The 16,572-nt window shown below is 42.7% G+C and overlaps 1 protein-coding gene across 1 annotated transcript in view; it reads left to right on the top strand.

Annotated features, from left to right (window-relative positions):
* Positions 1–16,572, top strand: part of LOC126188302 (uncharacterized) — a 270,067-nt gene that overhangs the window by 113,700 nt on the left and 139,795 nt on the right. The window contains exon 4 of the mRNA XM_049929898.1: positions 275–452. Coding sequence (XP_049785855.1) covers positions 275–452 — 178 coding nt within the window. The remainder of the gene's footprint in view (positions 1–274; positions 453–16,572) is intronic.

The following is a 16,572-nucleotide window of genomic DNA, read 5'->3' as shown; positions in this document are numbered from 1 at the left end:
AAGTATTCAAACCATAACAGTCTTGTGTCTGCTTTACATTTATAACAGTTTAAATTGCACTGTATTGCATAATTCTACTACCTCTTGTATTATCTATGTCATCTAATTTTACTGCACTGACATCTCCACAGGAATGTTTAGATTATTTGTGCAGACTGTCAAAACAGGTTTCATTTAGTTTGTTTGACCATTATGATAATCTTGGGTAGCAATTCACATATCTGTATCACATTTTGAATGTCCTAAAATTAGTTTTTCATTTGTTTGCTTTCAGGGAGCCCAGCTTATACTCTCTTTACAATGGCAGCTGTCTGTCAGCAGTTGACTGGAATGATCAGTACCAGAATGGTATGAATGGTGCACAACTGAGTTTCCCAAATAGCTTTAGTGCCCTCGATGGGATAAAACTTTCTGACTTGGAACTACATAACTCATCTGGAACAAAAGATTGTGTAAGTTCCATGTTATTATTTTCAGATGAGACATTAATAGTTTCATGAAAGACTTAATACGTGTAACTTTTAAGAGCTGTTGGGTATTTTTGCTGTGGTACTTCTGTAGGTATTTTAGCACTAAATGTAAATAAAATGTTTCAAAATTGTAATTTGATGCACCCAGTCAACAGAACAAACTTAGGTCAGTCTTATGTGATATTCAGTCATGAATATTTATTGGCAATGACTATAAAACTCAATGAAAAGTTGGTGTTCCTGCTGCTAGAAAGAATAGTAGCCATGCTGTGCAACAGTGACATTTAAGCCTGATCATAAAAATTGTACATGAGAGTGTGAAGAAAGTTTCGTGCAGCATGGCATCAACATTCAGTCATAGCTGGAAATACTGGGTATTATACAGGTTTTTTAGTTAGTGTAAACAGACACTTGCATTGTTGACAACCGATCATATTAGTTTGATGTTGCAGTATCAGCTGACCTCATAAGGATTCAGTTTGGACCAGGCTGTTCCAACACTGCTCTGTAGGTTAAAGGTGTCCCTTACCAAGTTTTCAGCCTGATGTAGATAGTGTGGGCTACAAACCAGGCAGCCCTACTGCATGTTCTGTGCATGCACAAGCTGCTTAGTCACACTTGCCCACATGCACTTGAGCCAGTGCAGTACAATTGCATACACTATGGCCCAGCTGCAAGACTGTCCATGTGTCAGCTGTTTGCCCATTCCTGTCCACTGGTGTCCCAGGCACCTAGTTGCCTGCGGATGGGCACTTGAATTGGAACAGCATGATTTAATCAACATTTGGGTTATAAGGGAAACCAAAACAGAACATTTTCTGATGACACGGTATGTTGTATGAAACATCTTAATAGCAGTCTTTGTTTGCAATGGTGCCACTCAGATATTACAAAACAAAATTGAAACTTTCTGTAGAAATACTAGAGAAATGGCATGTGACAGCCTAGAAGAGACACACTATATCCAGTGACCTTGCTGGCCAAGATAGGATTTGGCAAATGTGAAGACAAGCAGTAGAAACTCTTGCCGTATTTCTGCCTAAGCATTATCTTGCTGTGTGTGTGAGCATTATCTTGCTGAAGTGTAAGTCCAGGGTTGCTTGCCATGAAGGGGAAGAAAATGAGGTGCAGAATATCGTTGACATACTGCTTTAGTGTAAGGGTGCTGCAGATGATGACCAAAGAGTCCTGCTCCCCATGAAAAGAAATAGCACCCCAGTCTGTCACTCCGGGTTGTCGGGTCGTACGGCAGGAGACAGTCAGGTTGGTATCCTACCAATTTCCGGGGCATCTCCAGACACATCTCTAGCCTGAAATTCATTGACTGGAGTAAATTCTCTTCAGTGATGAGTCCCACTTAAAATTGAGCGCTGATGACAAGCAGCGATGTGTTTGGTGACACTCCCAGACAGCGTTGGGATACCAATGTGACTGTCATCCACCACACAGCTCGACAACCAGGAGTGGTGGTTTGGGATGCTATTTCATTTCATAGCAAGACTGCTTTGGTTGTCATTCGTGGCATCCTTACAGCACAGTGGTATGTCAACAATATTCTATGCCTTGTTTTGTTGCGCTTCATGGCAGGCCATCCTCTGCTTACATTTCAGCAAGGTAATGCCCACCTGCACATAGCAAAAGTTTACTGCTATTCTTAGTGCTTGCCAAACTCTACCTTGGCAAGCAAGGTCGCCTGATCTCAGCCCAGTTGAAAATGTTTGGAGCATTGTGGCAGGGCCCTCCAACCAGCTCGTAATTTTGAGGATGTAACGCTCCAATTGAACAGAATTTGACATGTTATCCCTCAGCAGGGCATCCAACAACTCCGTCAGTCAATGCCAATCCGAATAAATGCAGGTGTTTAGGTAGACATCAGTACATCACTGAATTGTACTAAATGCTGCAATTAATAAATGTGTTGGGCATTTATTAATTCATCATGCGCCCAGGCTGCCACATCTGGAAAAAGGAAGACCAAATGCACAGTGTCATCTTGGTATTCTGTAGTGTGTGTGTGTGTGTGTGTGTGTGTGTGTGTGTGTATGTACGTTACATATTGCACAGTATGACTCCAGGGAGGAACTTAAATTTACCTGTGGCCTTTAGCCATGTAGTGTAATATTTGGTCCCAAAACACGCAGACATAAACACTGGCTCATTGCAGTGCTCATTCATGTGACCTGGTTGACACACTGTACAGCCCAAATAAGAGACAAAGTGTGATTCGTACTTTTAAAATATTCCAAGTCAACTAAATACAGGAAAGAAATATAAAAAGATTTCATCAAAACAACTTTACATATCACCCCCTTCTCATCCCCATTCCCTGGGGTAGTGGGGAATCCCTTAATCTACCTTCCCCCTTGCATTTCTCTCTTTCCTCTTCCACGGGTTAATCACACCACGTTTCTCATCCACCTGTCTCCTCACACCCACGTGCCTACTCATACCCTCTCCCTTCTCCACATGCCTACTCACACCCTCTCCCTTCTCCACATGCCTGCTCACATCCTTTACCTTTTCCACCTTCCTACTCACACATCCTCTACCTGCCTACTCACACCATTTCCCTTCTCCACCTGTATACTCACACCATTTCCCTTCTCCATCTGCGTACTCACACCATTTCCCTTTTCCACCTGCGTACTCACACCGTCTCCCTTCTCCACCTGCCTACTCACACCCTCTCCCCACTCTACCTACTCACTACCCTCTCCGTCTTGTGCCTGTCTTCTACATCTCCTTATTCTCTCTGTCCATCTTCTCCCCCTCTCCCTCTCTTTTTCCATGTCCACCTTTGCCTCTGCTTCTCTGTCCATCTCCTCCAGCCCCTTCTCTATCCACCTCCACTCTCTCTCTCTCTTTCTCTCTCTCTCCACCTTCTCCTCCTCACCCTGCCTACCCGCCTCCACCTCCCCACCCAGTGTTTCCACCTCCTCCTTCCTTCCTCTCCATACATTTTCTCCTACCACCTTTCTCTGTCTATCCGTCACCTTGGTTTCACCACCACCTCCAACCTCCTTACGAGACAGGTGTTCCTTATCCTCAGGGTTCATCTTTCCAGATAGTAACTGATGTTGTACCAAGTTTAGTTGAAATCAATCCATTGGTTTAGGAGGAGATGTGGAACATACATACATGTATCCATTTTTATAATAAATGTAGAGTAGGAAGGTGAAATGGAAGTACAGAAATTCATAACGAGGTGAAATGAGGGTAAAATGCAATAGCATGTGCAGCAGTTGCTGATATTTTTATAAATGGTAAGGTGGATAACAGTCAGTTGTTAACTATGAACTACGCAGTAACAGAAGTATATTTTTGAGGAGTGAAATGAATGTAAAGACGACAAATCTATGACTAACTTTACATGCCCATATGAAAAGGTGAAGATGGGAAATAGACTTGGGCATTTAATAAAATATTTGAAAAACAAAGAAAATTTGATAGTTACAGGGAACTGGAAGGTTATGGTAAGAAATAACATATTCTGCTGGAGAAAAATAATTTTGATAAATAAATGAGAGGCTTTAGGAGCTCTGTTCTAAATTTCAACTAATTGTAGCAAATATTCTGCTTCTCCAAGAGAAGATGGCATAAGGAAAGGATGGGAGATGTGAGAAGATATCATCTAGACTACATCTAATAACCTGTTAAAAGAGCACGCTGTTTGCTTTGGAGTGCGGTGAATGACAGCAGCAGCAATAATAACAATTGTGTGTGGCTGAGTGGCCAAGTACAAATCTATCGATTGGATGCCATGTTGGCAACTTGTGTGCCACTAACCTAACACAGTTATCCAATTGGGGGTAGGGGACCTTTAATGTGGCTTTTGAAAAACATGTCATTCGCCAGCCAACAAAGGATGTAAGATGAAAATTTTGGTCAATAAGCGAGGCTGGTCTACACTGGTAACCAGTCAAGCAAGTTGGTCACGGTCACCCTTGGATGGAGAGAGTTGTATTGAGCTGCAGTGCAGTGACTGGCAGCGAATTTGCAGTTCTTGCTGATGAAGATGACACTCTCTCACTAGCAGGCACTGCAGATGGAGATCGTGGTTGCAATACCCTTGGCCCACAGCCTGCTGAGTGGAAGCTGAGACCACCACAGATTGTCATTCAAGTGACAGACACTACTACTGTTTCCTGCAACAGTTCTCACAATGGGTCAAATCTGACATCATTCTAAAATTATCGGGAAAGGACCTAGAGCATGTCAACCTTCACAATGGCAAAGCTACTGTGGCACGAAGAGTGAAGCAGCCACACACTTTTGGCCATTTTTACATTCACACCAAGCATCTAGACATGTGGTCGAGGCTGTGTTTTAGGTCTTCCTGTGGACAGTACTGCCAGGTCACCTTAAAGAAGAGCTTGGAAGACCTTGGGTTCGGTGTGCGCACTGTGGTACACACAAAATCCTCAGGCACAGGCAACAATGGATCTCTCGTGCAGGCCATTGCACAGATAACCCCGAGAATTGGAAGTTGTTTTGTGTCACCCTGGTGGCTAAGAAGATGGTCACCATGGAGAAACTGAAGTTACAGCGAGGGTCATCACAATGATTTCAAATGCCAGTGCACTGGGCACATGGCACCCCACTGCTCGATGCGTGATGTCTTGGTGATGTGAGCTAGCACCCATCCAGGCCCGCAATGCACACCTCGTAGAGAAGATTTGCTGACATATGCGAACTGTGGAGGGAAGCATATGACAAGTTATTACAGGTGCAGGAAATTCAAAGATGTTAAGCCTATCTTGCCAACATGTAATACCATACAAGGCATCACAGAAGCTGAAGGCAGCTCGTTTGACTGTCATCTGCAACCCAGGCAGGAACAAGATGCCAGCAATGCAAAGAAGTGGTTAGATAGATGTGTGCACTGTAATGCATGTCACTGTGTGAGACAGGTGGACGAAGTCACTGGTAAAGCACTGCCACAGATGCTGGCCACAGATATAGCAGCCGTGGTCACTCCAAACCATAGAAGACAGTGTGCATGCGCCATAAAGCTTACTCTGCAACTGCAGATGGACAACCCACACGAGCTGGAAGTGTGGCGTGACCTTCACACAGAAAAGGAGGAGGAACAGGCAGTAGTCTCCATCATCATTGCATAGAAAATGCCAGGCGAGACTTCGACATCATGGATGGTGCCAAGTGGCCGCACTGCAGCTGCTGACCTCTATATAACTCAGCACCCACCAACAACTGTGACAATGCTCTGAGAAGTGGTGATACCAGCAGCCTGGTCACCATACTTTTGAAGGTGTTTGAATCTGGGATGAACATGGTTGAGTAATTGATACAGAAGATGACCACTGTGCTGAAGGTTAATGTGGAAGCAGCCAAGCTGCCAGCTGGACAACAGTAGGTGGTCCCCGCCACTCTGTATACCGCCACCAACCACCACCTTGCTGCTGTGCTAGCACCAGAAGACTATAAATTCCTGGCAAGGGTACAAACATAAAGCAGCCACCAAGAGAGGCCACAACTGTATCCTCTCAGCACAGAAAGCACTAGACCTATGCATATTGTCATTCCACAGTATCCAGAGACAAAGGGTACCTCGGAGAAATATCCCGATCAGTCAAAGAAGAGCAATATGAGAAGCATTTCAGTGAACTCAAAAATAAAATTTTGCCAACCCGACAAAAGAATAATAGTAATAATAATAATCCTAAGAAGTTTTTGTCATATGTAAAGTCAGTAAGCAGATTGAAATAATAACTCAGTCGGTCAGTGACCATGCTGGCACCAAAATGGAGGATGACAGAAAACAGATCAAAATACCGTATTTGATCTTCTGATATATTTTCACCACTGAAGACTATAATTTGCTGTACAGATGTTCCTTAAGAGGGCCATTGTTCTACTCATTCACATCTACTTTGTATATGGTGATGTGATATATGCCAGGAGAGCACTGGGTTGTCTAGCACCAGTATTGTTGTTACTCATTTAGAATTTCCTGGGTACACGTACTGCATAAGGTATGCTTTGTAAATTAGTAACATTTTACTGTGTCTGTCTTTCCCAAAGGCCTACAAATTGTTGACAAATACTTCCATAATTGGTGTTTACAGCTAGATGCTGCCAAAAAAGAAGTCACCAATTAGCACATTTACAACAGTATTGCCAGCAAGGAGCTGAGAACTTCCACTAAGATGAAGACACAAAATAAATCTTGCAAAAACTCTGTGATACAACATAGGGTTCATCAGCTCTAACACTAAGTACTTCTGCTTTTGAACTGTTGCAGCATATTCCATAATGTTGTGTTGCAGTATAAAAAATCTGGTATGCTCTCAAAATAGTGGAAGTCTTGCTGTCTCACTCTGCATATCGGATCAACAACATTGCCCAGCTGTGATTGTGATGCAGAGTGACAAACTGTTTGGCATATCATATGTGCATGGCCAAGACGATTGTTTCCTGGTGATCGAGAGGAGTTCTTATTGACAACAAAGTAGACTTAATTTAATTAAGGGGACCCAGAACATTGTATCTTGCCAATATTAGATTTGATAACTTTGTGTACCTTTTTATCTGGAAGTGTTCTACTAAAAACTTAAAAATTTTGACAGCTTTTTTCAGCATGTATTGTTATCTCACCAAACTAGAATCAGAGTTTCTTTTTTGTTAGCATAATACAACAGTTATGCAGAAAGTAAGGTCCTATTTCCTATAGAACATGAACCATCAGAGGTTTTTTAAAAAAGTTTTTTATTTAGTACCCTACATATGTCTCTATTTTCCTACATAGTTTCCATATTTGTTTAAACATTTGTCATAACATTCTACAAGCTTTTATATTCCTAAGTCATAGACAGAGGCTGCCTGTGAGGATAACCAGTCTATATCTAGTTCTTTCATGTTGTTGTCTGTTGTGGAGCACTTGCCACCAAGAAAATGCTTTGGGTAGTGGAACAAGTGAAAATCACTTAGGGTCAAGTCTGGACTGTAAGGTGTGTGAACAGTCTGTTCCCGTCCAAAAGCTCTGATCGGATTTTAGGTGTCAATGGAAGGACAGGATCTGGTATTACTGTGCTGCAACAAAACTCCAGGTGTCAGAAGAACATTATTCTGTAATGCACATCAGAGTTTAATCAGGGTAGTGCAGTAAGTGCTGCTGCATTTATCGTTGTCCCTTGCTGCAGAAACTTGACTAACAAGACTCATACATCCATCCAAAAACAAGATTGTCATAATCTTGCGTGTTGAGATTGCTTGACCTTGACTACTGCTGATGTCACCTGACACCATTCCATTGACTGATGTTTAGATTCTGGGGTCATGTTAGAAACCCACATCTCATTCCCAATGAGAATGTTCTCAAAAAAATTATCACTTTCTTATATTAATGGTCCAAAAATCAAGAGCGAAAGCCCCACTTCACAAACGGCTGTGTACTCAGATACTTCAAAAAGACACTGCATATTTCCTTAGTCATCCTTGCTCTTGCCTTGCATGCACTCCCATGTTTAATGACATTGCCATTGATGGAACACTAATCCTACTTTTGTTGTCTTTCTTGTGCATTTTGTTCCTGTGTGCAATTGCACTAATGGAACTAAAGTATAGAGCGTAAGAATAGCACATAAAAAAATACTATACATAGGTTGTTGATACCATAGTCATAAACTAAAACTCTGGTCTTCACTTCCTTGCTTCCCCAAGCAGCAAGCATGACGTTTGAAACATTCTGTAGCCATGAGCTGCATGAGGCTAAGATACCCTTTTCTTGTACTCAATAAAAATTGTGATTTATAAATAAGGAAAGGGAGCAGGAAATTACTGTATAACTTGGTGAGGCAGAATGGTTTAAGTAAAGTGCATTTGTACATGCAAAATGCTGTCAGGACCTTGATGTTTTTGGATAAAATAGATACTGGACATAATGTATTATTAGCAAGGGCAAAACAGTAATATCTAGTTAAAACTGCGGAAAGAAGTTGAGGGCTTCAATGAAGTAGGTACACATGCCCATCAAATGTCAATTGTGGATGTTGGAGAATTTTAGAAAATAGTTTGCTGACCACAAAGTTCGATGTATTGCATCAGGTAAATATGCAAATTAGGGATGCAGTGGCACCTGTCACTTTTTAAGAAGTTTTGTACGTCCTTCACTACTTGTGGTTGGGCATTGTTCTGTTGTAGTATGGTATGTGGACTCTCCTGAAGGTACCTCTGGCTCTAAAACCTAGAGGTAGTGGTTACTATTCAAGTTGCTTTCAGCACATAGGAGTTGTGATTACTGCTATCTATCACATTGTTTTTGTTAGTTATCCTATTCTAAAATATAGTTGCCACACTGTTGTCACTACAATAGTATGTAAAACCTATGGATCAACTTAAATTGAAATTACTCTTAAAACACTACATTTTGCCACTCAGCATAAACATAATTATGTGAGATTCACAGTCCTAAGCGTGTATAATTTCTGGAAAATAGTTGCCATCACAATGGCATGTGTGAAACCAGTCCAGTTCAGAGCAGACAGTGTGAACTTGTTGATGCAAATGAGCTGGTGCCCATTGAAGTGATTCAGTGTCAGACCAACACAGAACAAGGCTATGTAGTTTGTTACGGCCATTTGGACAAGACGGAGGTCATCCAGTGCTGTGGTCAAACTGCGTGGTTCATATCCCATTAGTCACTGCAAGCTGTCTTCCTTCTATTCCCTTATTCCCTTTTTCCGAATACACATACCTGTCAAAACAGCGTGAGCTATGCATGCCAAAATATCTTGGTATAACTGATCTATTTTCCAGAGACTGGACATTTTGCCTGTTTGAATTCATTGCTGCTATATACTGATATTCTACCCTATTGCTTTTCTATTTGTTTATTCCTCCTCCTCCCCCCCTCCCCCCCTCAAAAAATAATAATAATTATTATTATTATTATTGTGGATGCAATTGTGCAGCAATTCTTTCGTAACTGTTTGGCAACAGTTACAGAAACATAGTATATCTCATTCTTACAAATAATATGGTGCAATAAAGACTATCCTCTGAGAGGAATTCTTTAACTACTGCTACGGATATTACAGAGTCTCAACAGAACTAATTGGAAAAACACGGGAACACAGTTACAACAGAGGGGTCTCTCAGATCACATTTTTATTTTTTATATACACAACCAGTGTTTTGCTGAATATAGTGGGTGAGCACAAAGTCTTGCCCTGATTATAACAATTTATTACAGAATAACCGTTTGACATAATAATTTACATTCGATGCCGTTACATAGGTTAGTGTTAATAGTTTTTTTGTGAACACTTACGTTAGTAAACGTCAACATTTGCTCCCTTGGTAGCTCGGAGAATATCGAGGTGGTATTCCAGTTCCCGCCAGATGTTTCGTAACGTGTTCTGTCACAATACCCACAGCGTCTTGTATCCTAGCCTTCAGTTCATCAACATCAGCAACAGGTGTGACGAAAGCTCTGTCCTTGATATAGCCCCAGAAAAAAAAGTCAAGAGGCGTAATGTCCGGAGAGGACGATGCCCAGGGTGTTGGACTGTTCCTTCCAATCCACCGATCCGGAAATGTTTCATCCAGGAAGTCACGCACTATCATAGTCCATTAGGAGGGGTGCTCCTTCTTGGTGGAAAAGTATCCATGGTTGATATACTTATAACTGTGGGGCAATGACTGTTGCAAAACGTCTAAGTAAATGTTAGTGGTAATGGATTTTTCTGCGATGAAAAACAGACCAAAAACCTTGTTATGCATGAGGCTGCACCAGACATTCACTTTTTCGCTGTAACTGTACAGTAACATGTGGAGACTGAACCCCACACATGGACATTATGCCTATTTACCATTCCACTTAAATGAAAGGTGGATTGGTAAAGCATATGTGATTTAAGTAATCGTTAGTGCCATCGATCCTGTTGAGAATATCAGTTGCAAATTCAGCATGTGTCAGCAAATCATTTGGTTGCAAGGCCTGCACAATTTGTACTTTGTAAGCATGAAACCTAAGCCTTTCATGAAGAATCTTCACCACACTTGCTTGCAGTATTTGAAGTTCACGTGGTGCTTGATGAGTTGATTTAGACGGATTCCGTTGAAACGATTGCGAACGTGACCAACAGTTGCATCACTTACACGAGGCCTGTCACTTCGAGGATGATATTCAACACTGCCTGTTTCGTTAAACTTTGTATACCACCGCATTGTTGATTTAACATCAGGAGGGCTGCGTCCATAAGAAGCCCGAAATTTATACTGAATGTTGATGGGCGATTTTGTTTTGTGAAACCAAAGCACACATTGCGCTTTCTCCTTCTTCGACACTATTTTGTCAGCAACTAATGTGATCTAACAGACCGCGTTGGTGTTATGGAGCACTAGTGCCATCTATTGGTCACAACAACTACTAACACTAACCTATGTAATGGCATCAAATGTAACTCATGTCAACCGGTTATTCTGTTATAAATTTTTATAATCAGGGCAAGACTTTGTGCTCACCCTGTATATTTTCATGACTTCCTATCATTCATTACACTTCTGAGAAGTAGACTTCGTTGAAATTTGAATGTTTTTAAACAATGCCAGACTTAACATGTTGCAAAATTTGCAGTATATTTTTAATTTGTGTTTTACAAAAATAACGGTAGATAGTTGGCTCTACTGGTCACTCACAGAGCATCATCAGAAAGATAATATTACAGTTTCACAACACAACTAGTTGGAAAAACACACTTTATTTATGAGAAATTGTATGCAAAGTCAGCTCTGAGTTTACTGCCCGTTGTTTCAGTGTAGAGTGCTAATTAAACTCCGTAATTCAATACAGGGAGAAACTTTGCCACATAATACTTTTGAAAGAATGAGAACAAACTACTTATGTAGTCTTATGAGGCCCTGAATCTTACTTCAATCACTTTCAACCTGTACACATTTCACAAAGACCTTCGTAGAACACTCCAGATGAATCGGACTGCCACACTGTTGATTCAGAAATCTTGTTTTCCACTTCAGATGAGGAGGGCAAAAGGCACATCTTTTGGTTTTTTGAACAGTTCTTTCTGTGCCTGAGGCCCATCCTGTATGCGAAATATTCATCTGGTGTTGTCCCAACTATGGTGGCAAGAGTCCAGTAGAAAGTCTTCACTTCATATCAGCCTCAGCAAGATCTCTTGCTAGAGTCTTTGAAGATCAATCATGTCATTACTTCTTCGTTTGGATAAGGTTGATGTACCACATAAGAACTCACACCACAGGCAATATCTGCTAATGTAAAGAATATGGCCAAAGGTCACCTCAGCTGGTGACTTGATAAATAAGTTGCACACTTTTGGTTGAAGGAGTCCACACCACATGTCGTCTTGTTGTAAAACATGATGCTCACAGGTTTTGCTGATTCAGGATCATTTTTTACTGCACAATACATGGAAGAGATTATTAACACAGCTTTGGTCTTCCTGGGCACAGAGGAAATCAGTGTCATGCCTTCTTTAAACTCATAAACAGTTGTCTTCACACCTTGTTTCTTTTTAGGTAGAAATTGCTGTAGTATCTCCGCTTTATTTATTTATTCATTTATTTATTTTTCGGTGTAACGACCTGTTTGAAGCCTTTTTTTCGAAAGTTCATTGACTAGTTCTACTTACAAATACCATTTGTCACCTCTAATATTTGTATGTGTGTTGAAAATAGATTTTGCCAGTGAAAGAACAGACAGTGTGAGAACACCGTGATGTTTCTCATAGTTTGAAAGGGTGTCCCTTTTCTAGAATAAATGTACGCAATATACAAGTAATTTGTACCAGCATCAGTCAAGCACTGAATTTTGAAGCCAAATTTTGCCGCCTTGTTTGGCATATACATTCTAAACACAGACCGCCCACGGAAATGTACAAGCATTTCATCAAAACAGACTGTTGCAACTACAGAGTAGCAAAGTTGACTGTCTTCCATGAAACACAGAAAAATGTGTGAAATTGCCACTGACTAGTATACTTTCTTTGTCTCCTCCCAGTAATGTGGGTTATCAAATCCTAATGCAGATAACAAAATCACAAATCTTTCTTTACTACCAGTGCATTTGAAAATATCTCTGCCTGTCCCATCAGTTCCAAAAAAGCTGTAAACCAATTTGTTCCCCAATTTGAAAATGGCTGAATATGCTATTTCAGACTAGTTAGTGCTTTAAATTCAATGACATCAACATTTTGCAGATTGGATAAGTGATCATTTACATTCTATGCTCTAAGCTTAAGTATTTTTAGATTTGTCCATAGACTGATTTCATCTAGAATATCTTGGGTAAAGAACGGTTTCAATACCTCCAAAACGGCAGGGTTTTCTCTGAGACTTTTCACCATCTGTCGCAGTTCAGGAATCTGCAAGATGAGGTTGTGTTGCTGTGTTCTTATGTTAGCTGGAGATTGCTGTTTCCTCCAGCTAAAACATTTGTTCTTACTGAAAAAGTAAGCTTCTCCTTTGTCATTAGCTGTACATTGTCATTACTTTGTTTCCTGCTATGAACTAGTGTCATGATCACTAAAGATCTCAAAGTCAGGATTATTATCATTTCATCTAAATCTTCATCTGAGGATTCACTGAGACATTCTCGAACATCCACATTGTGTTACAAAAAACACATTGCATAGAAGGTTCACCTTTCCATGCCATGGAGAAACAGTAATGTTCAACTGAACAACACAAACTCTATGGCACATCTGTAAGAACTCTCAACGCCCATAAATACGAAAAAATGCAATAGTTCTGTCACTTGTAGCTTTCCTTCCAATAGGAAGGTACACAGAACAGTCCATACCACTTCCCAGGAGTGTGGGAAATGTCAGACAAGTCGTAGCAGTCTGAGGGACGGTCCGTAGTAGTTAACAAATAATGCTGTAGTAAAATTTATTAGTAACTTACCCCTCAAAGCAGCTTCCCTGTAAACGTTTTAAGTACTGCAAAAGTTTGTTACACATGCTGGTACCCCACGTGATAGGCTGTTGTCTGCACCTGTTGTGTTATGCCTTGTCAGATGATAATCACTGTCTCTTGTTTTGAATATCCCTTTAGATGATATTACATCCAAGGACACACGGAATTCTATCTCCTACTCCCTCTTTCCCTGCACCCCTCTTTCCCCCTGCCATACTCTTTCCCCTGCCATCCTCTTTCCCCCTGCCACCCTCTTTCCCGCTACCCCTCTCTCTCCCGCTGCCACCGTCTCCCTGTCCCTGCCCCTGCCCCTGTCCCTGTCCGTCCCTGCCCCCCGTCCTCCCTCTCTGCCCACCGTCCTCCCTCTCTGCCCCCCGACCTCCCTCTCTTTCCCCTGTCCTCCATCTCTGCCCCCTGTCCTCCCCCTATCTCCCTGCCCTCCCCTCCACTGTCTACCTGCCCTGCCCCCTCTGCATGTCCCTGCCCTGCCCCCTCTGCGTGTCCGTGCCCCCTCTCCATCTCCCTGCTCTCCTCTCCATCTCCCTGCCCCATCTCTTTGTCCTTGTGCCCCTCTCTCCCTTCGCCCTTTTTTCCTCTGCCCCCTCTCTCCCTCTGTCCTCCCACTCTCCCCACCCCCTCTCTCCCTCTGCCACCTCTCTCCACCCCCTCTCTCTGCCCCCTCTCCCTGTGCCCCCTCTCCCTCCAACCCCTCTCCCTGTGCCCCCTCTCCCTCCACCCCCTCTCCCTCCACCCCCTCTCCCTCCACCCCTCTCTCCCTCCACCCCCCTCTCCATTCTGCCCCCTCTTTCCCTACGCACCCTCTTTCCCTATGCACCCCTCTTTCCCTATACCCCCTTTCCCCCCGCCCCCTCTTTCTCCCCGCCCCCTCTTTCCCCCACCCCCTCTTTCTCTACACCCCCTTTCCTCCGCCCCCTCCTTCTCCCCGCCCCCTCTTTCCCCACGCACCCTTTCCCTCCACCCCCTCTCTCCCACTGCCTCCCCTCTCCCTCAGCCCCCCACTCTTTTTCTACATCTACATCTACATTTATACTCCGCAAGCCACCCAGCGGTGTGTGGCGGAGGGCACTTTACGTGCCACTGTCATTACCTCCCTTTCCTGTTCCAGTCGCGTATGGTTCGCGGGAAGAACGACTGTCTGAAAGCCTCCGTGTGCGCTCTAATCTCTCTAATTTGACATTCGTGATCTCCTCGGGAGGTATAAGTAGGGGGAAGCAATATATTCGATACCTCATCCAGAAACGCACCCTCTCGAAACCTGGCGAGCAAGCTACACCGTGATGCAGAGCGCCTCTCTTGCAGAGTCTGCCACTTGAGTTTGTTAAACATCTCCGTAACGCTATCGCGGTTACCAAATAACCCTGTGACGAAACGCGCCGCTCTTCTTTGGATCTTCTCTATCTCCTCCGTCAACCCGATCTGGTACGGATCCCACACTGATGCGCAATACTCAAGTATAGGTCGAACGAGTGTTTTGTAAGCCACCTCCTTTGTTGATGGACTACATTTTCTAAGGACTCTCCCAATGAATCTCAACCTGGTACCCCGCCTTACCAACAATTAATTTTATATGATCATTCCACTTCAAATCGTTCCGTACGCATACTCCCAGATATTTTACAGAAGTAACTGCTACCAGTGTTTGTTCTGCTATCATATAATCATACAATAAAGGATCCTTCTTTCTATGTATTCGCAATACATTACATTTGTCTATGTTAAGGGTCAGTTTCCACTCCCTGCACCAAGTGCCTATCCGCTGCAGATCTTCCTGCATTTCGCTACAATTTTCTAATGCTGCAACTTCTCTGTATATTACAGCATCATCTGCGAAAAGCCGCATGGAACTTCCGACACTATCTACTAGGTCATTTATATATATTGTGAAAAGCAATGGTCCCATAACACTCCCCTGTGGCACGCCAGAGGTTACTTTAACGTCTGTAGACGTCTCTCCATTGATAACAACATGCTGTGTTCTGTTTGCTAAAGACTCTTCAATCCAGCCACACAGCTGGTCTGATATTCCGTAGGCTCGTACTTTGTTTATCAGGCGACAGTGCGGAACTGTATCGAACACCTTCCGGAAGTCAAGGAAAATAGCATCTACCTGGGAGCCTGTATCTAATATTTTCTGGGTCTCATGAACAAATAAAGCGAGTTGGGTCTCACAAGATCGCTGTTTCCGGAATCCATGTTGATTCCTACATAGTAGATTCTGGGTTTCCAAAAATGACATGATACTTGAGCAAAAAACATGTTCCAAAATTCTACAACAGATCGACGTCAGAGATATAGGTCTATAGTTTTGCGCATCTGCTCGACGACCCTTCTTGAAGACTGGGACTACCTGTGCTCTTTTCCAATCATTTGGAAACTTCCGTTCCTCTAGAGACTTGCGGTACACGGCTGTTAGAAGGGGGGCAAGTTCTTTCGCTTACTCTGTGTAGAATCGAATTGGTACCCCGTCAGGTCCAGTGGACTTTCCTCCGTTGAGTGATTCCAGTTGCTTTTCTATTCATTGGACACTTATTTCGATGTTAGCCATTTTTTCATTTGTGCGAGGATTTAGAGAAGGAACTGCAGTGCGGTCTTCCTCTGTGAAACAGCTTTGGAAAAAGGTGTTTAGTATTTCAGCTTTACGCGTGTCATCCTCTGTTTCAATGCCTTCATCATCCCGGAGTGTCTGGATATGCTGTTTCGATCCACTTACTGATTTAACGTAAGACCAGAACTTCCTAGGATTTTTTGTCAAGTCAGTACATAGAATTTTACTTTCGAATTCACTGAACGCTTCACGCATAGCCCTCCTCACGCTGACTTTGACATCGTTTAGCTTCTGTTTGTCTGAGAGGTTTTGGCTGCGTTTAAACTTTGAGTGAAGCTCCCTTTGTGCCAACCCCCCTTCTCCCTCTCTTCTTGCCAACACCCCCTCTCCCCCTGCCAAACCCTCCTTTGTCTGCCTCTGTCCCTGCTCTTTCCCTGCCCCCCCCCCCCCCTCTCATTCTGCACCACAATTGTGTGGTACCAGTTCATTGTTATTGGACCCCAAGTAACAAAAGTTGTCATTTTCATAATTAGGTACGTTGCTATTGGGTGCAGTGTTTATACCACTAACATGTAATTTGAATGATTCAGACCCCAGAACTGGCTCTTGGGGCACACCACA

The sequence above is a fragment of the Schistocerca cancellata genome, chromosome 1 (genome assembly GCF_023864275.1).
Source record: "Schistocerca cancellata isolate TAMUIC-IGC-003103 chromosome 1, iqSchCanc2.1, whole genome shotgun sequence".
Lineage (NCBI taxonomy): Eukaryota > Metazoa > Arthropoda > Insecta > Orthoptera > Acrididae > Schistocerca > Schistocerca cancellata.
This window is presented reverse-complemented; position numbering and strand designations above follow the sequence as displayed.